This window comes from Oncorhynchus tshawytscha, unplaced genomic scaffold, assembly GCF_018296145.1.
Source record: "Oncorhynchus tshawytscha isolate Ot180627B unplaced genomic scaffold, Otsh_v2.0 Un_contig_3521_pilon_pilon, whole genome shotgun sequence".
Taxonomy (NCBI): Eukaryota; Metazoa; Chordata; class Actinopteri; order Salmoniformes; family Salmonidae; genus Oncorhynchus; species Oncorhynchus tshawytscha.
The window spans coordinates 49,462-76,500 of NW_024609370.1; the positions used below are offsets into that span (position 1 = coordinate 49,462).

Genomic DNA, 27,039 nt, shown 5'->3' on the forward strand with positions numbered 1-27,039 from the left:
CATTACAATATGATATGATAATAATACAATGATAATACACTGTTGGAATGGTTGAATGTCTGAGTTGTGTCTACGTCGCTCGGGAGCTGATCTGTTTTACAGTAGAATAACGCAAACCGATTATGGTCCTTATCGATAATACCGGACCCCCTCTACTGCCCCGCGGGAACCCGACAGGACCGCGCAGGGACGTGTGACTTCTACTACTCTATTTTATATCAGTTTCCTTGGGCTGCACTACCATGGCTAAGTTGTTTCCATGTGTTTCTGATTTAAAGTAGTTATATCATCAGATGACAACATCAGACTGATGCATTTACTACAGGAGACTTTTACAGGGGGGGGGGGGTGCTTACCCCAGTTTTGTCAACAAGCAGGGTGGTTGTGTACCTCTGACTATTGGTGGAGTGGATATCAATGTTAGCCTAGGTCACTGTGTGTATGTGTGTGAAAAACAGTGAGAGGAGATGACAGATAGGTAGTTGTATTGTTACTGTCCTGCTGTACGACTACACCACTTTGTCTTGAAGCAGACAGGTCTGGACACACTGACCACAGACAGACAGACAGACGGGTCTGGACACACTGACCACAGACAGACAGACAGGTCTGGACACACTGACTACAGACAGACAGAAAGACAGACAGGCTTGGACACACTGACTACAGACAGACAGACAGGCCTGGACTCACTGACCACAGACAGACAGACAGGTCTGGACACACTGACCACAGACAGACAGACAGGTCTGGACACACTGACCACAGACAGGTCTGGACACACTGACCACAGACAGACAGACAGGTCTGGACACACTGACCACAGACAGGTCTGGACACTGACAGACAGGTCTGGACACACTGACCACAGACAGACAGACAGGTCTGGACACACTGACACAGACAGACAGACAGGTCTGGACACACTGACCACAGACAGACAGACAGGTCTGGACCCACTGACTACAGACAGACAGACAGGTCTGGACACACTGACTACAGACAGACAGACAGGTCTGGACACACTGACTACAGACAGACAGACAGGTCTGGACACACTGACCACAGACAGACAGACAGGTCTGGACACACTGACCACAGACAGACAGACAGGTCTGGACACACTGACCACAGACAGACAGACAGGTCTGGACACACTGACCACAGACAGACAGACAGGTCTGGACACACTGACCACAGACAGACAGACAGGTCTGGACACACTGACTACAGACAGACAGACAGGTCTGGACACACTGACTACAGACAGACAGACAGGTCTGGACACACTGACTGGACACAGACAGACAGACAGGTCTGGACACACTGACTACAGACAGACAGGTTTGGACACACTGACCACAGACAGGCAGACAGGACACTGCAGTCAGAAAGAGAGAGTGTCACACACAGAGTCTGGACTAGGGGTAGCCCTGCTGGGCTTTGGCTCTGTGATCTGTTGGTCTGGCCTGGCCATGTGTGTGTGGCCTGGGGCTCAGGTCATTAACCGACAGGTCTGGCTCTGTGATCTGTTGGTCTGGCCTGGCCGTGTGTGGCCTGGGGCTCAGGTCATTAACAGACAGCTTGATAACCTAATTAACAGAACTGCCAGCTGTCTGTATAGGGAGGGATGGATGGAAGAGGAGGCATGGATGGAGGGGGGAGGATTGAGTGGGGGGATTGGAGGGGGGATGGTGGCTGGAGGGATTGATGGAGGGATGGTGGGGGAGGGATTAGGGATGGAGGGGATTGATGGAGGGGGATTGAGTGGGGATGGATGGAGGGGGAGGGATGGTAGGGAAGGGAGGATTGATGGAGGGGAGGGAGGATTGAGTGGGGATGGATGGAGTGGGGAGGGATGGTAGGGGAGGGAGGGATTGATGGAGGGGAGGGAGGGATTGATGGAGGGGAGGGATGGAAAGAGGGGGTAGAGCAAGATGAAAAGAGGGTAGAGAGAGGTGGAAAGAGAGGGTAGAGGTGGAGAGAGAGAGGTGGAGAGAGCGAGAGGTGGAAAAAGAGAGAGAGGGTAGAGATGGAGAGCGAGAGAGGGTAGAGGTGGAGAGAGGGAGAGGTGGAGAGCGAGAGAGGGTAGAGGTGGAGAGAGGGAGAGGTGGAGAGCGAGAGAGGGTAGAGATGGAGAGAAAGAGAGAGGTGGAGAGAGGGTAGAGGTGGAGGGAGGTGGAAAGAGAGAGGGTAGAGATGGAGACAAAGTGAGGTGGAAAGAGCGAGAGAGGGTGGAGATGGAGAGAGGGGTAGAATTTAATATTTTTTTATTTCACCTTTATTTAACCAGGTAGGCTAGTTGAGAACAAGTTCTCATTTGCAACTGCGACCTGGCCAATATAAATGGAAAGAGAGAAAGCGAAAGAGGGGTGGAAAGAGAGGAGGAGGACATCCCTGTATTCAGGCCAGTTTCTGTGTGTTTAGAGATTGGAGAGAGACAACCTCAACCTACTGTATAGTATTTAGAGACTAGAGAGAGACAACCTCAACCTACTGTATAGTGTTTAGAGAGGGACAACCTCAACCTACTGTATAGTGTTTAGAGAGGGACAACCTCAACCTACTGTATAGTGTTTAGAGAGGGACAACCACTACCTACTGTATAGTGTTTAGAGAGGGACAACCTCTACCTACTGTATAGTGTTTAGAGAGGGACAACCTCTACCTACTGTATAGTGTTTAGAGACTAGAGAGGGACAACCTCTACCTACTGTATAGTGTTTAGAGAGGGACAACCTCTACCTACTGTATAGTGTTTAGAGAGGGACAACCTCTACCTACTGTATAGTGTTTAGAGAGGGACAACCTCTACCTACTGTATAGTGTTTAGAGAGAGACAACCTCTACCTACTGTATAGTGTTTAGAGAGGGACAACCTCTACCTACTGTATAGTGTTTAGAGAGGACAACCTCTACCTACTGTATAGTGTTTAGAGAGAGACAACCTCTACCTACTGTATAGTGTTTAGAGAGGGACAACCTCTACCTACTGTATAGTGTTTAGAGAGGGACAACCTCTACCTACTGTATAGTGTTTAGAGAGGGACAACCTCTACCTACTGTATAGTGTTTAGAGACTAGAGAGAGGGACAACCTCTACCTACTGTATAGTGTTTAGAGAGGACAACCTCTACCTACTGTATAGTGTTTAGAGAGGGACAACCTCTACCTACTGTATAGTGTTTAGAGAGGGACAACCTCTACCTACTGTATAGTGTTTAGAGAGAGACAACCTCTACCTACTGTATAGTGTTTAGAGAGGGACAACCTCTACCTACTGTATAGTGTTTAGAGAGGGACAACCTCTACCTACTGTATAGTGTTTAGAGACTAGAGAGAGACAACCTCTACCTACTGTATAGTGTTTAGAGAGGGACAACCTCAACCTACTGTATAGTGTTTAGAGAGAGACAACCTCAACCTACTGTATAGTGTTTAGAGAGGGACAACCTCAACCTACTGTATAGTGTTTAGAGAGAGACAACCTCAACCTACTGTATAGTGTTTAGAGAGAGACAACCTCTACCTACTGTATAGTGTTTAGAGAGAGACAACCTCTGCCTACTGTATAGTGTTTAGAGAGGGACAACCTCAACCTACTGTATAGTGTTTAGAGAGGGACAACCTCTACCTACTGTATAGTGTTTAGAGAGGGACAACCTCTACCTACTGTCTAGTGTTTAGAGAGGGACAACCTCTACCTACTGTATAGTGTTTAGAGAGGGACAACCTCTACCTACTGTCTAGTGTTTAGAGAGGGACAACCTCTACCTACTGTATAGTGTTTAGAGAGGGACAACCTCTACCTACTGTATAGTGTTTAGAGAGGGACAACCTCTACCTACTGTATAGGGATGAGGGTGATGTTGCTGTTAGACGCTGGTCGTGGGTCCGTTTTTGCGTTTTATCCACTAATGGTTAAGGTTAGGAGGTCTGTACCTAGGGGAAGCTGATCCCAGGTCTGTACCTAGGGGAAGCTGATCCCAGGTCTGTACCTAGGGAAGCTGATCCCAGGTCTGTACCTAGGGGAAGCTGATCCCAGGTCTGTACCTAGGGGAAGCTGATCCCAGGTCTGTACCTAGCTGATCCCAGGGAAGCTGATCCCAGGTCTGTACCTAGGGGAAGCTGATCCCAGGTCTGTACCTAGGGGAAGCTGATCCCAGGTCTGTACCTAGGGGAAGCTGATCCTAGGTCTGTTCCTAGGGGAAGCTGATCCCAGGTCTGTACCTAGGGGAAGCTGATCCCAGGTCTGTTCCTAGGGAAGCTGATCCCAGGTCTGTTCCTAGGGAAGCTGATCCCAGGTCTGTTCCTAGGGAAGCTGATCCCAGGTCTGTACCTAGGGGATGCTGATCCCAGGTCTGTACCTAGGGAAGCTGATCCCAGGTCTGTACCTAGGGGAAGCTGATCCCAGGTCTGTACCTAGGGGAAGCTGATCCCAGGTCTGTACCTAGGGGAAGCTGATCCTAGGTCTGTTCCTAGGGGATGCTGATCCTAGGTCTGTTCCTAGGGGATGCTGATCCTAGGTCTGTTCCTAGGGGATGCTGATCCTAGGTCTGTTCCTAGGGGATGCTGATCCTAGGTCTGTTCCTAGGGGATGCTGATCCTAGGTCTGTTCCTTGGGGATGCTCATCCTAGGTCTGTTCCTAGGGGATGCTCATCCCAGGTCTGTTCCTAGGGGATGCTCATCCCTGGGCTGAAGGAGGGGAGAGATGGATCTGGGAGTGGAGGGAGGAGACGGAGGGAGCTGATCCCAGGGAGAGATGGATCTGGGAGATCCTGGAGGAGGTCTGAGATGGGGATGGAGGGAGAGGAGAGGGAGAGATAGGGATGGAGGAGGAGACGGAGGGAGGGGAGAGATGGATCTGGGAGTGGAGATGGGGATGGAGGGAGGGGAGAGATTGATCTGGGATTAAGGAGACGGGGATGGAGAGAGAGGGTGATGGATCTGGGAGTGAGGAGATGGGGATGGAGGGAGGGGAGAGATGGATCTGGGAGTGAGGAGACGGGGATGGAGGGAGAGGGTGATGGATCTGGGAGTGAGGAGAAGGGGATGGAGGGAGAGGGTGATGGATCTGGGAGTGAGGAGAAGGGGATGGAGGGAGAGGGTGATGGATCTGGGAGTGGAGGAGGAGACGGAGGGAGGGGAGAGATGGATCTGGGAGTGGAGGAGGAGATGGGGATGGAGGGAGAGGGTGATGGATCTGGGAGTGAGGAGAAGGGGATGGAGGGAGAGGGTGATGGATCTGGGAGTGAGGAGAGGGTGATGGATCGGAGTGAAGAGAAGGAGACGGGGATGGAGGGGGAGGGTGGGAGATGGTGATGGATCTGGGAGTGAGGAGGGAGATGAGGAGAAGGGGATGGAGGGAGAGGGTGATGGATCTGGGAGTGAGGAGAAGGGGATGGAGGGAGAGGGTGATGGATCTGGGAGTGAGGAGAAGGGGATGGAGGGAGAGGGTGATGGATCTGGGAGTGAGGAGAAGGGGATGGAGGGAGAGGGTGATGGATCTGGGAGTGAGGAGACGGGGATGGAGGGAGAGGGTGATGGATCTGGGAGTGAGGAGAAGGGGATGGAGGGAGAGGGTGATGGATCTGGGAGTGAGGAGATGGGGATGGAGGGAGAGGGTGATGGATCTGGGAGTGAGGAGACGGGGATGGAGGGAGAGGGTGATGGATCTGGGAGGAGGAGAAGGGGATGGAGGGAGAGGGTGATGGATCTGGGAGTGAGGAGACGGGGATGGAGGGAGAGGGTGATGGATCTGGGAGTGAGGAGAAGGGGATGGAGGGAGAGGGTGATGGATCTGGGAGTGAGAAGACGGGGATGGAGGGAGAGGGTGATGGATCTGGGAGTGAGGAGAAGGGGATGGAGGGAGAGGGTGATGATCTGGGAGTGAGGAGAAGGGGATGGAGGGAGAGGGTGATGGATCTGGGAGTGAGGAGACGGGGATGGAGGGAGAGGAGAGATGGATCTGGGAGTGAGGAGAGGGGATGGAGGGAGAGGGTGATGGATCTGGGAGTGAGGAGAAGGGGATGGAGGGAGAGGGTGTGATGGATCTGGGAGTGAGGAGAAGGGGATGGAGGGAGAGGAGAGATGGATCTGGGAGTGAGGAGAAGGGGATGGAGGGAGAGGGAGATGGATCTGGGAGTGAGGAGAAGGGGAGGAGAAGGGGGGATGGAGGGAGAGGGTGATGGATCTGGGAGTGAGGAGAAGGGGATGGAGGGAGAGGGTGATGGATCTGGGAGTGAGGAGAAGGGGATGGAGGGAGAGGGTGATGGATCTGGGAGTGAGGAGAAGGGGATGGAGGGAGAGGGTGATGGATCTGGGAGTGAGGAGAAGGGGATGGAGGGAGAGGAGAGATGGATCTGGGAGTGAGGAGAAGGGGATGGAGGGAGAGGGTGATGGATCTGGGAGTGAGGAGAAGGGGATGGAGGGAGAGGGTGATGGATCTGGGAGTGAGGAGAAGGGGATGGAGGGAGAGGGTGATGGATCTGGGAGTGTGAAGACGGGGATGGAGGGAGAGGGTGATGGATCTGGGAGTGAGGTGGAAGGGATGGAGGGAGAGGGTGATGGATCTGAGGAAGACGGGGGAGGGAGGGTGATGGATCTGGGAGTGAGGAGAAGGGGATGGAGGGAGAGGGAGATGGATCTGGGAGTGAGGAGAGGGGATGGAGGGAGAGGGTGATGGATCTGGGAGTGAGGAGAAGGGGATGGAGGGAGAGGGTGATGGATCTGGGAGTGAGGAGAAGGGGATGGATCTGGGAGTGAGGAGAAGGGGATGGAGGGAGAGGGTGATGGATCTGGGAGTGAGGAGAAGGGGATGGAGGGAGAGGGTGATGGATCTGGGAGTGAGGAGAAGGGGATGGAGGGAGAGGGAGATGGATCTGGGAGTGAGGAGAAGGGGATGGAGGGAGAGGAGGGAGATGGATCTGGGAGTGAGGAGAAGGGGATGGAGGGAGAGGGAGATGGATCTGGGAGTGAGGAGAAGGGGATGGAGGGAGAGGGTGATGGATCTGGGAAGGGGGATGGAGGAGAAGGGGATGGAGGGGGGAGAGGGTGATGGATCTGGGAGTGAGGAGAAGGGGATGGAGGGAGAGGGTGATGGATCTGGGAGTGAGGAGAAGGGGATGGAGGGAGAGGGTGATGGATCTGGGAGATGAGGAGAAGGGGATGGAGGGAGAGGAGAGATGGATCTGGGAGTGAGGAGAAGGGGATGGAGGGAGAGGGTGATGGATCTGGGAGTGAGGAGAAGGGGATGGAGGGAGAGGGTGATGGATCTGGGAGTGAGGAGAAGGGGATGGAGGGAGAGGGTGATGGATCTGGGAGTGAGGAGAGGGGATGGAGGGAGAGGGTGATGGATCTGGGAGTGAGGAGAAGGGATGGAGGGAGAGGGTGATGGATCTGGGAGTGAGGAGACGGGGATGGAGGGAGAGGGTGATGGATCTGGGAGGAGGAGGGGATGGAGGGAGAGGGTGATGGATCTGGGAGTGAGGAGAAGGGGATGGAGGGAGAGGGTGATGGATCTGGGAGTGAGGAGAAGGGGATGGAGGGAGAGGGTGATGGATCTGGGAGTGAGGAGAAGGGGATGGAGGGAGAGGGTGATGGATCTGGGAGTGAGGAGAAGGGGATGGAGGGAGAGGGTGATGGATCTGGGAGTGAGGAGAAGGGGATGGAGGGAGAGGAGAGATGGATCTGGGAGTGAGGAGAAGGGGATGGAGGGAGAGGGTGATGGATCTGGGAGTGAGGAGAAGGGGATGGAGGGAGAGGGTGATGGATCTGGGAGTGAGGAGAAGGGGATGGAGGGAGAGGAGAGATGGATCTGGGAGCGAGGAGACGGGGATGGAGGGAGAGGGTGATGGATCTGGGAGTGAGGAGAAGGGGATGGAGGGAGAGGGTGATGGATCTGGGAGTGAGGAGAAGGGGATGGAGGGAGAGGGTGATGGATCTGGGAGTGAGGAGAAGGGGATGGAGGGAGAGGGTGATGGATCTGGGAGTGAGGAGAAGGGGATGGAGGGAGAGGGTGATGGATCTGGGGAGGGAGAGGGTGATGGATCTGGGAGGAGAAGGGGATGGAGGGAGAGGGTGATGGATCTGGGAGTGAGGAGAAGGGGATGGAGGGAGAGGGTGATGGATCTGGGAGTGAGGAGACGGGGATGGAGGGAGAGGGTGATGGATCTGGGAGTGAGGAGAAGGGGATGGAGGGAGAGGGTGATGGATCTGGGAGTGAGGAGAAGGGGATGGGGGGAGAGGGTGATGGATCTGGGAGTGAGGAGAAGGGGATGGAGGGAGAGGAGAGATGGATCTGGGAGTGAGGAGAAGGGGATGGAGGGAGAGGAGAGATGGATCTGGGAGTGAGGAGAAGGGGATGGAGGGAGAGGGTGATGGATCTGGGAGTGAGGAGAAGGGGATGGAGGGAGAGGAGAGATGGATCTGGGAGTGAGGAGAAGGGGATGGAGGGAGAGGGTGATGGATCTGGGAGTGAGGAGAAGGGGATGGAGGGAGAGGGTGATGGATCTGGGAGTGAGGAGAAGGGGATGGAGGGAGAGGGTGATGGATCTGGGAGTGAGGAGAAGGGGATGGAGGGAGAGGGTGATGGATCTGGGAGTGAGGAGAGGGATGGAGGGGGGATGGAGGGAGAGGAGAGATGGATCTGGGAGTGAGGAGAAGGGGATGGAGGGAGAGGGTGATGGATCTGGGAGTGAGGAGAAGGGGATGGAGGGAGAGGGTGATGGATCTGGGAGTGAGGAGAAGGGGATGGAGGGAGAGGGTGATGGATCTGGGAGTGAGGAGAAGGGGATGGAGGGAGAGGGAGATGGATCTGGGAGTGAGGAGAAGGGGATGGAGGGAGAGGAGAGATGGATCTGGGAGTGAGGAGAAGGGGATGGAGGGAGAGGGTGATGGATCTGGGAGTGAGGAGAAGGGGATGGAGGGAGAGGAGAGATGGATCTGGGAGTGAGGAGAAGGGGATGGAGGGAGAGGGTGATGGATCTGGGAGATGAGGAGAAGGGGATGGAGGGAGAGGGTGATGGATCTGGGAGTGAGGAGAAGGGGATGGAGGGAGAGGGTGATGGATCTGGGAGTGAGGAGAAGGGGATGGAGGGAGAGGGTGATGGATCTGGGAGTGAGGAGAAGGGGATGGAGGGAGAGGGAGATGGATCTGGGAGTGAGGAGAAGGGGATGGAGGGAGAGGGTGATGGATCTGGGAGTGAGGAGAAGGGGATGGAGGGAGAGGGTGATGGATCTGGGAGTGAGGAGAAGGGGATGGGGGAGAGAGGGTGATGGATCTGGGAGTGAGGAGAAGGGGATGGAGGGAGAGGGAGATGGATCTGGGAGTGAGGAGAAGGGGATGGAGGGAGAGGGTGATGGATCTGGGAGTGAGGAGAAGGGGATGGAGGGAGAGGGTGATGGATCTGGGAGTGAGGAGAGGGGATGGAGGGAGAGGGTGATGGATCTGGGAGTGAGGAGAAGGGGATGGAGGGAGAGGGTGATGGATCTGAGGGAGGGGATGGAGGGGAGATGGATCTGGGGGATGGAGGGATGGAGGAGAGGGTGATGGATCTGGGAGAGGAGGGGATGGAGGGAGAGGGTGATGGATCTGGGAGTGAGGAGAAGGGGATGGAGGGAGAGGGTGATGGATCTGGGAGTGAGGAGAAGGGGATGGAGGGAGAGGGTGATGGATCTGGGAGTGAGGAGAAGGGGATGGAGGGAGAGGGTGATGGATCTGGGAGTGAGGAGAAGGGGATGGAGGGAGAGGGTGATGGATCTGGGAGTGAGGAGAAGGGGATGGAGGGAGAGGGAGATGGATCTGGGAGTGAGGAGAAGGGGATGGAGGGAGAGGAGAGATGGATCTGGGAGTGAGGAGAAGGGGATGGAGGGAGAGGGTGATGGATCTGGGAGTGAGGAGAAGGGGATGGAGGGAGAGGGTGATGGATCTGGGAGTGAGAAGACGGGGATGGAGGGAGAGGGTGATGGATCTGGGAGTGAGGAGAAGGGGATGGAGGGAGAGGGTGATGGATCTGGGAGTGAGGAGAAGGGGATGGAGGGAGAGGGAGATGGATCTGGGAGAGAGGGGATGGAGGGAGAGGGTGATGGATCTGGGAGTGAGGAGAAGGGGATGGAGGGAGAGGGTGATGGATCTGGGAGTGAGGAGAAGGGGATGGAGGGAGAGGGTGATGGATCTGGGAGTGAGGAGAAGGGGATGGAGGGAGAGGAGAGATGGATCTGGGAGTGAGGAGAATGGGATGGAGGGAGAGGAGAGATGGATCTGGGAGTGAGGAGAAGGGGATGGAGGGAGAGGGTGATGGATCTGGGAGTGAGGAGAAGGGGATGGAGGGAGAGGAGAGATGGATCTGGGAGTGAGGAGAAGGGGATGGAGGGAGAGGGTGATGGATCTGGGAGTGAGGAGAAGGGGATGGAGGGAGAGGGTGATGGATCTGGGAGTGAGGAGAAGGGGATGGAGGGAGAGGGTGATGGATCTGGGAGTGAGGAGAGGGGATGGAGGGAGAGGGTGATGGATCTGGGAGTGAGGAGAAGGGGATGGAGGGAGAGGGTGATGGATCTGGGAGTGAGGAGAAGGGGATGGAGGGAGAGGGTGATGGATCTGGGAGTGAGGAGAAGGGGATGGAGGGAGAGGGTGATGGATCTGGGAGTGAGGAGAAGGGGATGGAGGGAGAGGGTGATGGATCTGGGAGTGAGGAGACGGGGATGGAGGGAGAGGGTGATGGATCTGGGAGTGAGGAGACGGGGATGGAGGGAGAGGGTGATGGATCTGGGAGTGAGGAGAAGGGGATGGGGGGAGAGGGTGATGGATCTGGGAGTGAGGAGAAGGGGATGGAGGGAGAGGAGAGATGGATCTGGGAGTGAGGAGAAGGGGATGGAGGGAGAGGAGAGATGGATCTGGGAGTGAGGAGAAGGGGATGGAGGGAGAGGGTGATGGATCTGGGAGTGAGGAGAAGGGGATGGAGGGAGAGGAGAGATGGATCTGGGAGTGAGGAGAAGGGGATGGAGGGAGAGGGTGATGGATCTGGGAGTGAGGAGAAGGGGATGGAGGGAGAGGGTGATGGATCTGGGAGTGAGGAGAAGGGGATGGAGGGAGAGGGTGATGGATCTGGGAGTGAGGAGACGGGGATGGAGGGAGAGGGTGATGGATCTGGGAGTGAGGAGAAGGGGATGGAGGGAGAGGGTGATGGATCTGGGAGTGAGGAGAAGGGGATGGAGGGAGAGGGTGATGGATCTGGGAGTGAGGAGACGGGGATGGAGGGAGAGGGTGATGGATCTGGGAGTGAGGAGAAGGGGATGGAGGGAGAGGGTGATGGATCTGGGAGTGAGGAGATGGGGATGGAGGGAGAGGGTGATGGATCTGGGAGTGAGGAGAGGGGATGGAGGGAGAGGGTGATGGATCTGGGAGTGAGGAGAAGGGGATGGAGGGAGAGGGTGATGGATCTGGGAGTGAGGAGACGGGGATGGAGGGAGAGGGTGATGGATCTGGGAGTGAGGAGAAGGGGATGGAGGGAGAGGGTGATGGATCTGGGAGTGAGGAGATGGGGATGGAGGGAGAGGGTGATGGATCTGGGAGTGAGGAGAGGGGATGGAGGGAGAGGGTGATGGATCTGGGAGAAGGGGATGGAGGGAGAGGAGAGATGGATCTGGGAGTGGAGGAGGAGACGGAGGGAGGGAGAGGATGGATGGGAGTGGAGGAGAGACGGAGGGAGGGGAGAGATCTGGGAGTGAGGAGAGATGGGGATGGAGGAGGAGGGATGGAGGGAGAGATGGATCTGGATCTGGGATGGAGATGGGGATGGAGGAGGATGGATCGGAGATGGAGGGGGGAGAGATGGATCTGGGAAGGAAGAGGAAAAGGGAGTTTTCAGTGATGTAAAAATTCCTTGAAGGGGGGTTTCCATGGCTACAGTGACATCACCACACTACAGCTACTTTGTGTGTGAGAGAGACAGACCTCTTATTTCTGCCTCAGTCGATCCATGGTTACTTGCAGTTGCCAGGCAACTGTAGTCATGGCAAAAAGCACGTTTCTGAGAGAAAGAGATTCCAGAACTCATAAAGAACATCTCTGATTGCCATCAATCAGACAAAACAAACACAGACTGATGGATGGAGGTAGAGAGAGAGAGAACAAACACAGACTGATGGAGGGAAGTGAGAGAGAGAACAAACACAGACTGATGGATGGGGAGGAGAGAGAGAGAACAAACACAGACTGATGGAGAGAGGTGGAGAGAGAGAACAAAGACAGACTGATGGAGGTAGAGAGAGAGAACAAACACAGACTGATGGAGAGAGGTGGAGAGAGAGAACAAACACAGACTGATGGAGGGAGGTAGAGAGAGAACAAACACAGACTGATGGAGGGAGGTGGAGAGAGAGAACAAACACAGACTGATGGATGGAGGTGGAGAGAGAGAACAAACACAGACTGATGGAGGTGGAGAGAGAACAAACACAGACTGATGGAGAGAGAGAACAAACACAGACTGATGGAGAGAGAGAACAAACACAGACTGATGGAGGGAGGTAGAGAGAGAACAAACACAGACTGATGGGAGAGAGAACAAACAGACTGATGGAGGGAGGAGAGAGAGAACAAACACAGACTGATGGAGGGAGGGAGAGAGAGAACAAACACAGACTGATGGATGGAGGTGGAGAGAGAGAACAAACACAGACTGATGGAGGGAGGTGGAGAGAGAGAACAAACACAGACTGATGGAGGTGGAGAGAGAGAACAAACACAGACTGATGGAGGGAGGTAGAGAGAGAGAGAACAAACACAGACTGATGGATGGAGGTGGAGAGAGAGAACAAACACAGACTGATGGATGGAGGTGGAGAGAGAGAACAAACACAGACTGATGGAGGGAGGAGAGAGAACAGACACAGACTGATGGAGGGAGGTGGAGAGAGAGAACAGACACAGACTGATGGAGAGAGGTGGAGAGAGAGAACAACACAGACTGATGGAGGGAGGAGAGAGAGAACAAACAGACTGATGGAGGGAGGTGGAGAGAGAGAACAAACACAGACTGATGGAGGGAGGTAGAGAGAGAACAAACACAGACTGATGGAGGTAGAGAGAGAGAACAAACACAGACTGATGGATGGTAGAGAGAGAGAGAGAACAAACAGACTGATGGAGGGAGGTGGAGAGAGAACAAACACAGACTGATGGAGGTGGAGAGAGAGAACAAACACAGACTGATGGAGGTGGAGAGAGAGAACAAACACAGACTGATGGAGGTGGACAGAGAGAACAAACACAGACTGATGGAGGAGGGAGAGAGAGAACAAACACAGACTGATGGAGGTGGAGAGAGAGAACAAACACAGACTGATGGAGGGAGGTAGAGAGAGAGAACAAACACAGACTGATGGAGGGAGGTGGAGAGAGAGAACAAACACAGACTGATGGAGGTGGAGAGAGAGAACAAACACAGACTGATGGAGGAGGGAGAGAGAGAACAAACACAGACTGATGGAGGGAGGTAGAGAGAGAGAACAAACACAGACTGATGGAGGTGGAGAGAGAGAACAAACACAGACTGATGGAGGAGAGAGAGAGAACAAACACAGACTGATGGAGGTGGAGAGAGAGAACAAACACAGACTGATGGAGGGAGGTGGAGAGAGAGAACAAACACAGACTGATGGAGGAGGGAGAGAGAGAACAAACACAGACTGATGGAGGTAGAGAGAGAGAACAAACAGACTGATGGAGGTGGAGAGAGAGAACAAACACAGACTGATGGAGGAGGGAGAGAGAGAACAAACACAGACTGATGGAGGGAGGTGGAGAGAGAGAACAAAACACAGACTGATGGAGGGAGGTGGAGGGAGAGAGAACAAACAGACTGATGGAGAGAGAGAACAAACACAGACTGATGGAGGGAGGTGGAGAGAGAGAACAAACACAGACTGATGGAGGTGGAGAGAGAGAACAAACACAGACTGATGGAGGGAGGTAGAGAGAGAGAACAAACACAGACTGATGGAGGGAGGTAGAGAGAGAGAACAGACACAGACTGATGGAGGGAGGTAGAGAGAGAGAACAAACACAGACTGATGGAGGTGGAGAGAGAGAACAAACACAGACTGATGGAGGGAGGTAGAGAGAGAGAACAAACAGAGACTGATGGAGGGAGGTAGAGAGAGAGAACAAACACAGACTGATGGAGGTGGAGAGAGAGAACAAACACAGACTGATGGAGGTGGAGAGAGAGAACAAACACAGACTGATGGAGGTGGAGAGAGAGAACAACACAGACTGATGGAGGGAGGTGGAGAGAGAACAAACACAGACTGATGGAGGTGGGAGAGAGAGAACAGACACAGACTGATGGAGGGAGGTGGAGAGAGAACAAACACAGACTGATGGAGGTGGAGAGAGAGAACAAACACAGACTGATGGAGGTGGGAGAGAGAAGAACAGACAGACTGATGGAGGGAGACTGTAGAGAGAGAGAACAAACACAGACTGATGGAGGGAGGTAGAGAGAGAGAACAAACAGAGACTGATGGAGGGAGGTGGAGAGAGAGAACAAACACAGACTGATGGAGGTAGAGAGAGAGAGAACAGACACAGACTGATGGAGGGAGGTAGAGAGAGAGAACAAACAGACTGATGGAGGGAGGTAGAGAGAGAGAACAAACACAGACTGATGGAGGGAGGTGGAGAGAGAGAACAAACAGACTGATGGAGGTGGAGAGAGAGAACAAACAGACTGGTGGAGCGAGAGAAAATGAGGGTGGGAGAGAGGGGATGAATAGAGAGGAGAGGGGCAGTATCATTTAATAATATAGAGTCAGTAATGTTACTATATGAATGAGTAGTATCATTGGCTAATATAGAGTCAGTGATGTTACTTATGACTGTCTGATTGGCTGACTGTCAGATTGGCTGATTGGCTAACTGTCTGATTGGCTGACTGTCTGATTGGCTGACTGTCTGACTGGCTGACTGTCTGATTGGCTGACTGGCTGACTGTCAGAACGCTGATTGGCTAACTGTCTGATTGGCTGACTGTCTGATTGGCTGACTGGCTGACTGTCTGATTGGCTGACTGTCTGATTGGCTGACTGTCTGACTGTCTGATTGGCTGATTGTCAGACCGCTGATTGTTCTGTTTGTTGTCTGTTCTGAATTCCAGATTTATGAATAACAGAGTTCCATCCAATAAGAGGTATCAACCCACAGACTATGAACATGCTGCAAACTGTGCTACACACGCGGTGAGACACACACACACACACACACACACACACACACACACACACACACACACACACACACACACACACACACACACACACACACACACACACAGAGGTATCAACCCACAGACTATGAACATGCTGACACACACAGTAACACACACACCGTGAGACACACACAGTAACACACACACCACACACACACTGCCACTGACACACACAGTAACACACACACCACAGAGGTATCAACCACACAGAACAACATGCTGCAAACACACTGCCAAACACACACAGACACACACACACCGTGAGACACACACTGCCACTGACACACACAGTAACACACACATCATAATTATTAAAGTCATGATTATAATAATGCCAGTTAGCAGACACTTTTGTCCAAAGCGACTAACAGTCATGTGTGCATACATGTTATGTTTGGGTGGTACTGGGAGTTGAACCAACAGAGGACCACCGTGTTATGTTTGAGTGGTCCTGGGAGTTGAACCCACAGAGGACCACAGTGTTATGTTTGGGTGGTCCTGGGAGTTTAACCAACAGAGGACCACCGTGTTATGTTTGGGTGGTCCTGGGAGTTGAACCCACACCGTGTTATGTTTGGGTGGTCCTGGGAGTTGAACCAACAGAGGACCACCGTGTTATGTTTGGGTGGTCCTGGGAGATGAACCAACAGAGGACCACCGTGTTATGTTTGGGTGGTCCTGGGAGTTGAACCCAGAGGACACCATGTTATGTTTGGGTGGTCCTGGGAGTTGAACCCACAGAGGACCACCGTGTTATGTTTGGGTGGTCCTGGGAGTTGAACCAACAGAGGACCACCGTGTTATGTTTGGGTGGTCCTGGGAGTTGAACCAGGACACCGTGTTATGTTTGGGTGGTCCTGGGAGTTGAACCAACAGAGGACCACCGTGTTATGTTTGGGTGGTCCTGGGAGTTGAACCACAGAGGACCACCGTGTTATGTTTGGGTGGTCCTGGGAGTTGAACCCACAGAGGACCACCGTGTTATGTTTGGGTGGTCCTGGGAGTTGAACCAACAGAGGACCACCGTGTTATGTTTGGGTGGTCCTGGGAGTTGAACCAACAGAGGACCACCGTGTTATGTTTGGGTGGTCCTGGGAGTTGAACCAACACCGTGTTATGTTTGGGTGGTCCTGGGAGTTGAACCAACAGAGGACCACCGTGTTATGTTTGGGTGGTCCTGGGAGTTGAACCAACAGAGGACCACCGTGTTATGTTTGGGTGGTCCTGGGAGTTGAACCAACAGAGGACCACCGTGTTATGTTTGGGTGGTCCTGGGAGTTGAACCAACAGAGGACCACCGTGTTATGTTTGGGTGGTCCTGGGAGTTGAACCAACAGAGGACCACCGTGTTATGTTTGGGTGGTCCTGGGAGTTGAACCAACAGAGGACCACCGTGTTATGTTTGGGTGGTCCTGGGAGTTGAACCAACAGAGGACCACCGTGTTATGTTTGGGTGGTCCTGGGAGTTGAACCAACAGAGGACCACCGTGTTATGTTTGGGTGGTCCTGGGAGTTGAACCAACAGAGGACCACCGTGTTATGTTTGGGTGGTCCTGGGAGTTGAACCCAGAGGACCACCGTGTTATGTTTGGGTGGTCCTGGGAGTTGAACCAACAGAGGACCACCGTGTTATGTTTGGGTGGTCCTGGGAGTTGAACCAACAGAGGACCACCGTGTTATGTTTGGGTGGTCCTGGGAGTTGAACCAACAGAGGACCACCGTGTTATGTTTGGGTGGTCCTGGGAGTTGAACCAACAGAGGACCACCGTGTTATGTTTGGGTGGTCCTGGGAGTTGAACCAACAGAGGACCACCGTGTTATGTTTGGGTGGTCCTGGGAGTTGAACCAACAGAGGACCACCGTGTTATGTTTGGGTGGTCCTGGGAGTTGAACCAACACCGTGTTATGTTTGGGTGGTCCTGGGAGTTGAACCAACAGAGGACCACCATGTTATGTTTGGGTGGTCCTGGGAGTTGAACCAACAGAGGACCACCGTGTTATGTTTGGGTGGTCCTGGGAGTTGAACCAGGACACCGTGTTATGTTTGGGTGGTCCTGGGAGTTGAACCAGAGGACCACCGTGTTATGTTTGGGTGGTCCTGGGAGTTGAACCAACAGAGGACCACCGTGTTATGTTTGGGTGGTCCTGGGAGTTGAACGCCCAGAGGACCACCGTGTTATGTTTGGGTGGTCCTGGGAGTTGAACCCACAGAGGACCACCGTGTTATGTTTGGGTGGTCCTGGGAGTTGAACCAACACCGTGTTATGTTTGGGTGGTCCTGGGAGTTGAACCAACACCGTGTTATGTTTGGGTGGTCCTGGGAGTTGAACCAACAGAGGACCACCGTGTTATGTTTGGGTGGTCCTGGGAGTTGAACCCAGAGGACCACCGTGTTATGTTTGGAGGACCCACCACCGTGTTATGTTTGGGTGGTCCTGGGAGTTGAACCAACAGAGGACCACCGTGTTATGTTTGGGTGGTCCTGGGAGTTGAACCAACAGAGGACCACCGTGTTATGTTTGGGTGGTCCTGGGAGTTGAACCAACAGAGGACCACCGTGTTATGTTTGGGTGGTCCTGGGAGTTGAACCAACAGAGGACCACCGTGTTATGTTTGGGTGGTCCTGGGAGTTGAACCAACAGAGGACCACCGTGTTATGTTTGGGTGGTCCTGGGAGTTGAACCAACAGAGGACCACCGTGTTATGTTTGGGTGGTCCTGGGGTTCCTGGGGAGTTGAACCAACAGAGGACCACCGTGTTATGTTTGGGTGGTCCTGGGAGTTGAACCAACAGAGGACCACTGTGTTATGTTTGGGTGGTCCTGGGAGTTGAACCAACAGAGGACCACCGTGTTATGTTTGGGTGGTCCTGGGAGTTGAACCCACAGAGGACCAGTGTTATGTTTGGGTGGTCCTGGGAGTTGAACCAACAGAGGACCACCGTGTTATGTTTGGGTGGTCCTGGGAGTTGAACCAACAGAGGACCACCGTGTTATGTTTGGGTGGTCCTGGGAGTTGAACCCAGAGGACACCGTGTTATGTTTGGGTGGTCCTGGGAGTTGAACCAACAGAGGACCACCGTGTTATGTTTGGGTGGTCCTGGGAGTTGAACCACAGAGGACCACCGTGTTATGTTTGGGTGGTCCTGGGAGTTGAACCAACACCGTGTTATGTTTGGGTGGTCCTGGGAGTTGAACCAACAGAGGACCACCGTGTTATGTTTGGGTGGTCCTGGGAGTTGAACCAACAGAGGACCACCGTGTTATGTTTGGGTGGTCCTGGGAGTTGAACCACCGTGTTAGGACACCGTGTTATGTTTGGGTGGTCCTGGGAGTTGAACCAACAGAGGACCACCGTGTTATGTTTGGGTGGTCCTGGGAGTTGAACCAACAGAGGACACCCGTGTTATGTTTGGGTGGTCCTGGGAGTTGAACCAACAGAGGACCACCGTGTTATGTTTGGGTGGTCCTGGGAGTTGAACCAACAGAGGACCACCGTGTTATGTTTGGGTGGTCCTGGGAGTTGAACCAACAGAGGACCACCGTGTTATGTTTGGGTGGTCCTGGGAGTTGAACCAACAGAGGACCACCGTGTTATGTTTGGGTGGTCCTGGGAGTTGAACCAACAGAGGACCACCGTGTTATGTTTGGGTGGTCCTGGGAGTTGAACCAACAGAGGACCACCGTGTTATGTTTGGGTGGTCCTGGGAGTTGAACCAACAGAGGACCACCGTGTTATGTTTGGGTGGTCCTGGGAGTTGAACCAACAGAGGACCACCGTGTTATGTTTGGGTGGTCCTGGGAGTTGAACCCACAGAGGACCACCGTGTTATGTTTGGGTGGTCCTGGGAGTTGAACCAACAGAGGACCACCGTGTTATGTTTGGGTGGTCCTGGGAGTTGAACCAACAGAGGACCACCGTGTTATGTTTGGGTGGTCCTGGGAGTTGAACCAACACCGTGTTATGTTTGGGTGGTCCTGGGAGTTGAACCAACAGAGGACCACCATGTTATGTTTGGGTGGTCCTGGGAGTTGAACCAACAGAGGACCACCGTGTTATGTTTGGGTGGTCCTGGGAGTTGAACCAACACCGTGTTATGTTTGGGTGGTCCTGGGAGTTGAACCAACAGAGGACCACCGTGTTATGTTTGGGTGGTCCTGGGAGTTGAACCAACAGAGGACCACCGTGTTATGTTTGGGTGGTCCTGGGAGTTGAACCAAACACCGTGTTATGTTTGGGTGGTCCTGGGAGTTGAACCAACAGAGGACCACCGTGTTATGTTTGGGTGGTCCTGGGAGTTGAACCATCAGAGGACCACCGTGTTATGTTTGGGTGGTCCTGGGAGTTGAACCCACAGAGGACCACCGCGTTATGTTTGGGTGGTCCTGGGAGTTGAACCAACAGAGGACCACCGTGTTATGTTTGGGTGGTCCTGGGAGTTGAACCAACAGAGGACCACCGTGTTATGTTTGGGTGGTCCTGGGAGTTGAACCAACAGAGGACCACCGTGTTATGTTTGGGTGGTCCTGGGAGTTGAACCAACAGAGGACCACCGTGTTATGTTTGGGTGGTCCTGGGAGTTGAACCACAGAGGACCACCACCGTGTTATGTTTGGGTGGTCCTGGGAGTTGAACCAACAGAGGACCACCGTGTTATGTTTGGGTGGTCCTGGGAGTTGAACCAACAGAGGACCACCGTGTTATGTTTGGGTGGTCCTGGGAGTTGAACCAACAGAGGACCACCGTGTTATGTTTGGGTGGTCCTGGGAGTTGAACCAACAGAGGACCGTGTTATGTTTGGGTGGTCCTGGGAGTTGAACCAACACCGTGTTATGTTTGGGTGGTCCTGGGAGTTGAACCAACAGAGGACCACCGTGTTATGTTTGGGTGGTCCTGGGAGTTGAACCAACAGAGGACCACCGTGTTATGTTTGGGTGGTCCTGGGAGTTGAACCAACAGAGGACCACCGTGTTATGTTTGGGTGGTCCTGGGAGTTGAACCAACAGAGGACCACCGTGTTATGTTTGGGTGGTCCTGGGAGTTGAACCAACAGAGGACCACCGTGTTATGTTTGGGTGGTCCTGGGAGTTGAACCAACAGAGGACCACCGTGTTATGTTTGGGTGGTCCTGGGAGTTGAACCAACAGAGGACCACCGTGTTATGTTTGGGTGGTCCTGGGAGTTGAACCAACAGAGGACCACCGTGTTATGTTTGGGTGGTCCTGGGAGTTGAACCAACAGAGGACCACCATGTTATGTTTGGGTGGTCCTGGGAGTTGAACCATCAGAGGACCACCGTGTTATGTTTGGGTGGTCCTGGGAGTTGAACCAACAGAGGACCACCGTGTTATGTTTGGGTGGTCCTGGGAGTTGAACCATCAGAGGACCACCGTGTTATGTTTGGGTGGTCCTGGGAGTTGAACCAACACCGTGTTATGTTTGGGTGGTCCTGGGAGTTGAACCAGAGGACCACCGTGTTATGTTTGGGTGGTCCTGGGAGTTGAACCAACAGAGGACCACCGTGTTATGTTTGGGTGGTCCTGGGAGTTGAACCAACATGTTTGGGTGGTCCTGGGAGGAACAGAGGACCACCGTGTTATGTTTGGGTGGTCCTGGGAGTTGAACCAACAGAGGACCACCGTGTTATGTTTGGGTGGTCCTGGGAGTTGAACCCAGAGGACCACCGTGTTATGTTTGGGTGGTCCTGGGAGTTGAACCAACAGAGGACCGTGTTATGTTTGGGTGGTCCTGGGAGTTGAACCAACAGAGGACCACCGTGTTATGTTTGGGTGGTCCTGGGAGTTGAACCAACAGAGGACCACCATGTTATGTTTGGGTGGTCCTGGGAGTTGAACCAACAGAGGACCACCGTGTTATGTTTGGGTGGTCCTGGGAGTTGAACCAACACCGTGTTATGTTTGGGTGGTCCTGGGAGTTGAACCAACAGAGGACCACCGTGTTATGTTTGGGTGATCCTGGGAGTTGAACCAACAGAGGACCACCGTGTTATGTTTGGGTGGTCCTGGGAGTTGAACCCACTGAGGACCACTGTGTTATGTTTGGGTGGTCCTGGGAGTTGAACCAACAGAGGACCTCCGTGTTATGTTTGGGTGGTCCTGGGAGTTGAACCAACAGAGGACCACCGTGTTATGTTTGGGTGGTCCTGGGAGTTGAACCAACAGAGGACCACCGTGTTATGTTTGGGTGGTCCTGGGAGTTGAACCAACAGAGGACCACCGTGTTATGTTTGGGTGGTCCTGGGAGTTGAACCCAGGACCACCGTGTTATGTTTGGGTGGTCCTGGGAGTTGAACCAACAGAGGACCACCGTGTTATGTTTGGGTGGTCCTGGGAGTTGAACCAACAGAGGACCACCGTGTTATGTTTGGGTGGTCCTGGGAGTTGAACCAACAGAGGACCACCGTGTTATGTTTGGGTGGTCCTGGGAGTCCTGGGAGTTGAACCAACAGAGGACCACCGTGTTATGTTTGGGTGGTCCTGGGAGTTGAACCAACAGAGGACCACCGTGTTATGTTTGGGTGGTCCTGGGAGTTGAACCAACAGAGGACCACCGTGTTATGTTTGGGTGGTCCTGGGAGTTGAACCAACAGAGGACCACCGTGTTATGTTTGGGTGGTCCTGGGAGTTGAACCAACACCGTGTTATGTTTGGGTGGTCCTGGGAGTTGAACCAACACCGTGTTATGTTTGGGTGGTCCTGGGAGTTGAACCAACAGAGGACCACCGTGTTATGTTTGGGTGGTCCTGGGAGTTGAACCAACAGAGGACCACCGTGTTATGTTTGGGTGGTCCTGGGAGTTGAACCAACAGAGGACCACCGTGTTATGTTTGGGTGGTCCTGGGAGTTGAACCAACAGAGGACCACCGTGTTATGTTTGGGTGGTCCTGGGAGTTGAACCAACAGAGGACCACCGTGTTATGTTTGGGTGGTCCTGGGAGTTGAACCAACAGAGGACCACCGTGTTATGTTTGGGTGGTCCTGGGAGTTGAACCACAGAGGACCACCGTGTTATGTTTGGGTGGTCCTGGGAGTTGAACAGAGGACCACCGTGTTATGTTTGGGTGGTCCTGGGAGTTGAACCAGAGGACCACCGTGTTATGTTTGGGTGGTCCTGGGAGTTGAACCAACACCGTGTTATGTTTGGGTGGTCCTGGGAGTTGAACCAACAGAGGACCACCGTGTTATGTTTGGGTGGTCCTGGGAGTTGAACCAACAGAGGACCACCGTGTTATGTTTGGGTGGTCCTGGGAGTTGAACCAACAGAGGACCACCGTGTTATGTTTGGGTGGTCCTGGGAGTTAAACCCACACCGTGTTATGTTTGGGTGGTCCTGGGAGTTGAACCAACAGAGGACCACCGTGTTATGTTTGGGTGGTCCTGGGAGTTGAACCAACAGACGACCACCGTGTTATGTTTGGGTGGTCCTGGGAGTTGAACCAGGACACCGTGTTATGTTTGGGTTTGGGAGTGGTTATGTTTGGGTGGGGAGTTGAACCAACAGAGGACCACCGTGTTATGTTTGGGTGGTCCTGGGAGTTGAACCAACAGAGGACCACCGTGTTATGTTTGGGTGGTCCTGGGAGTTGAACCAACAGAGGACCACCGTGTTATGTTTGGGTGGTCCTGGGAGTTGAACCAACAGAGGACCACCGTGTTATGTTTGGGTGGTCCTGGGAGTTGAACCAACAGAGGACCACCGTGTTATGTTTGGGTGGTCCTGGGAGTTGAACCAACAGAGGACCGTGTTATGTTTGGGTGGTGGTCCTGGGAGTTGAACCACCGTGTTATGTTTGGGTGGTCCTAGGAGTTGAACCAACAGAGGACCACCATGTTATGTTTGGGTGGTCCTGGGAGTTGAACCAACAGAGGACCACCGTGTTATGTTTGGGTGGTCCTGGGAGTTGAACCAACAGAGGACCACCGTGTTATGTTTGGGTGGTCCTGGGAGTTGAACCAACAGAGGACCACCATGTTATGTTTGGGTGGTCCTGGGAGTTGAACCAACAGAGGACCACCGTGTTATGTTTGGGTGGTCCTGGGAGTTGAACCCACAGAGGACCACAGTGTTATATTTGGGTGGTCCTGGGAGTTTAACCAACAGAGGACCACCGTGTTATGTTTGGGTGGTCCTGGGAGTTGAACCCACAGAGGACCACCGTGTTATGTTTGGGTGGTCCTGGGAGTTGAACCCACAGAGGACCACCGTGTTATGTTTGGGTGGTCCTGGGAGTTGAACCAACAGAGGACCACCGTGTTATGTTTGGGTGGTCCTGGGAGTTGAACCATCAGAGGACCACCGTGTTATGTTTGGGTGGTCCTGGGATGTTTGGGTGGTCCTGGGAGTTGAACCAACACCGTGTTATGTTTGGGTGGTCCTGGGAGTTGAACCAACAGAGGACCACCGTGTTATGTTTGGGTGGTCCTGGGAGTTGAACCAACAGAGGACCACCGTGTTATGTTTGGGTGGTCCTGGGAGTTGAACCAACACCGTGTTATGTTTGGGTGGTCCTGGGAGTTGAACCAACACCGTGTTATGTTTGGGTGGTCCTGGGAGTTGAACCAACAGAGGACCACCGTGTTATGTTTGGGTGGTCCTGGGAGTTGAACCAACAGAGGACCACCGTGTTATGTTTGGGTGGTCCTGGGAGTTGAACCACCACAGAGGACCACCGTGTTATGTTTGGGTGGTCCTGGGAGTTGAACCAACAGAGGACCACCGTGTTATGTTTGTCCTGGGAGTTGAACCAACAGAGGACCACCGTGTTATGTTTGGGTGGTCCTGGGAGTTGAACCAACAGAGGACCACCGTGTTATGTTTGGGTGGTCCTGGGAGTTGAACCAACAGAGGACCACCGTGTTATGTTTGGGTGGTCCTGGGAGTTGAACCAACAGAGGACCACCGTGTTATGTTTTGGTGGTCCTGGGAGTTGAACCAACAGAGGACCACCGTGTTATGTTTGGGTGGTCCTGGGAGTTGAACCAACAGAGGACCACCGTGTTATGTTTGGGTGGTCCTGGGAGTTAAACCCACACCGTGTTATGTTTGGGTGGTCCTGGGAGTTGAACCAACAGAGGACCACCGTGTTATGTTTGGGTGGTCCTGGGAGTTGAACCCACAGACGACCACAGTGTTATATTTGGGTGGTCCTGGGAGTTTAACCAACAGAGGACCACCGTGTTATGTTTGGGTGGTCCTGGGAGTTTAACCAACAGAGGACCACTGTGTTATGTTTGGGTGGTCCTGGGAGTTGAACCATCAGAGGACCACCGTGTTATGTTTGGGTGGTCCTGGGAGTTGAACCAACACCGTGTTATGTTTGGGTGGTCCTGGGAGTTGAACCAACAGAGGACCACCGTGTTATGTTTGGGTGGTCCTGGGAGTTGAACCAACACCGTGTTATGTTTGGGTGGACCTGGGAGTTGAACCAACAGAGGACCACCGTGTTATGTTTGGGTGGTCCTGGGAGTTGAACCAACAGAGGACCACCGTGTTATGTTTGGGTGGTCCTGGGAGTTGAACAGAGGACCACCGTGTTATGTTTGGGTGGTCCTGGGAGTTGAACCAACAGAACCACACCGTGTTATGTTTGGGTGGTCCTGGGAGTTGAACCAACAGAGGACCACCGTGTTATGTTTGGGTGGTCCTGGGAGTTGAACCCCAGGACCACCGTGTTATGTTTGGGTGGTCCTGGGAGTTGAACCAACAGAGGACCACCGTGTTATGTTTGGGTGGTCCTGGGAGTTGAACCAACAGAGGACCACCGTGTTATGTTTGGGTGGTCCTGGGAGTTGAACCAACAGAGGACCACCGTGTTATGTTTGGGTGGTGGGAGGAACCAACCACCGTGTTATGTTTGGGTGGTCCTGGGAGTTGAACCAACAGAGGACCACCGTGTTATGTTTGGGTGGTCCTGGGAGTTGAACCAACAGAGGACCACCGTGTTATGTTTGGGTGGTCCTGGGAGTTGAACCAACAGAGGACCACCGTGTTATGTTTGGGTGGTCCTGGGAGTTGAACCAAGGACCACCAGAGGACCACCGTGTTATGTTTGGGTGGTCCTGGGAGTTGAACCAACACCGTGTTATGTTTGGGTGGTCCTGGGAGTTGAACCAACACCGTGTTATGTTTGGGTGGTCCTGGGAGTTGAACCAACAGAGGACCACCGTGTTATGTTTGGGTGGTCCTGGGAGTTGAACCAACAGAGGACCACCGTGTTATGTTTGGGTGGTCCTGGGAGTTGAACCAACACCGTGTTATGTTTGGGTGGTCCTGGGAGTTGAACCCACCGTGTTATGTTTGGGTGGTCCTGGGAGTTGAACCAACAGAGGACCACCGTGTTATGTTTGGGTGGTCCTGGGAGTTGAACCAACAGAGGACCACCGTGTTATGTTTGGGTGGTCCTGGGAGTTGAACCAACAGAGGACCACCGTGTTATGTTATTTGGGTGGTCCTGGGAGTTGAACCAACAGAGGACCACCGTGTTATGTTTGGGTGGTCCTGGGAGTTGAACCAACAGAGGACCACCGTGTTATGTTTGGGTGGTCCTGGGAGTTGAACCAACACCGTGTTATGTTTGGGTGGTCCTGGGAGTTGAACCAACAGAGGACCACCGTGTTATGTTTGGGTGGTCCTGGGAGTTGAACCAACAGAGGACCACAGAGGACCGTGTTATGTTTGGGTGGTCCTGGGAGTTGAACCAACAGAGGACCACCGTGTTATGTTTGGGTGGTCCTGGGAGTTGAACCAACAGAGGACCACCGTGTTATGTTTGGGTGGTCCTGGGAGTTGAACCCACAGAGGACCACTGTGTTATGTTTGGGTGGTCCTGGGAGTTAAACCGAGGACCACCGTGTTATGTTTGGGTGGTCCTGGGAGTTAAACCCACACCGTGTTATGTTTGGGTGGTCCTGGGAGTTGAACCAACAGAGGACCACCGTGTTATGTTTGGGTGGTCCTGGGAGTTGAACCCACAGACGACCACAGTGTTATGTTTGGGTGGTCCTGGGAGTTTAACCAACAGAGGACCACCGTGTTATGTTTGGGTGGTCCTGGGAGTTTAACCAACAGAGGACCACCGTGTTATGTTTGGGTGGTCCTGGGAGTTGAACCAGAGGACCACCGTGTTATGTTTGGGTGGTCCTGGGAGTTGAACCAGGACACCGTGTTATGTTTGGGTGGTCCTGGGAGTTGAACCAACAGAGGACCACCGTGTTATGTTTGGGTGGTCCTGGGAGTTGAACCAACAGAGGACCACCGTGTTATGTTTGGGTGGTCCTGGGAGTTGAACCAACAGAGGACCACCGTGTTATGTTTGGGTGGTCCTGGGAGTTGAACCAACAGAGGACCACCGTGTTATGTTTGGGTGGTCCTGGGAGTTGAACCAACAGAGGACCACCGTGTTATGTTTGGGTGGTCCTGGGAGTTGAACCCAGAGGACCACCGTGTTATGTTTGGGTGGTCCTGGGAGTTGAACCAACAGAGGACCACCGTGTTATGTTTGGGTGATCCTGGGAGTTGAACCAACAGAGGACCACCGTGTTATGTTTGGGTGGTCCTGGGAGTTGAACCAACAGAGGACCACCATGTTATGTTTGGGTGGTCCTGGGAGTTGAACCAACAGAGGACCACCGTGTTATGTTTGGGTGGTCCTGGGAGTTGAACCCCAGAGGACCACCGTGTTATGTTTGTTTGGGAGGTCCTGTAAGTTGAACCAACAGAGGACCACCGTGTTATGTTTGGGTGGTCCTGG

At 53.5% G+C, this 27,039-nt stretch overlaps 1 protein-coding gene across 1 annotated transcript in view; it reads left to right on the forward strand.

Moving 5' to 3' along the window:
* Positions 1 to 27,039, forward strand: part of LOC121844672 (monocyte to macrophage differentiation factor 2-like) — a 40,542-nt gene that overhangs the window by 627 nt on the left and 12,876 nt on the right. Inside the window, exon 2 of the mRNA XM_042315027.1 lies at positions 15,160 to 15,241. Coding sequence (XP_042170961.1) covers positions 15,160 to 15,241 — 82 coding nt within the window. The remainder of the gene's footprint in view (positions 1 to 15,159; positions 15,242 to 27,039) is intronic.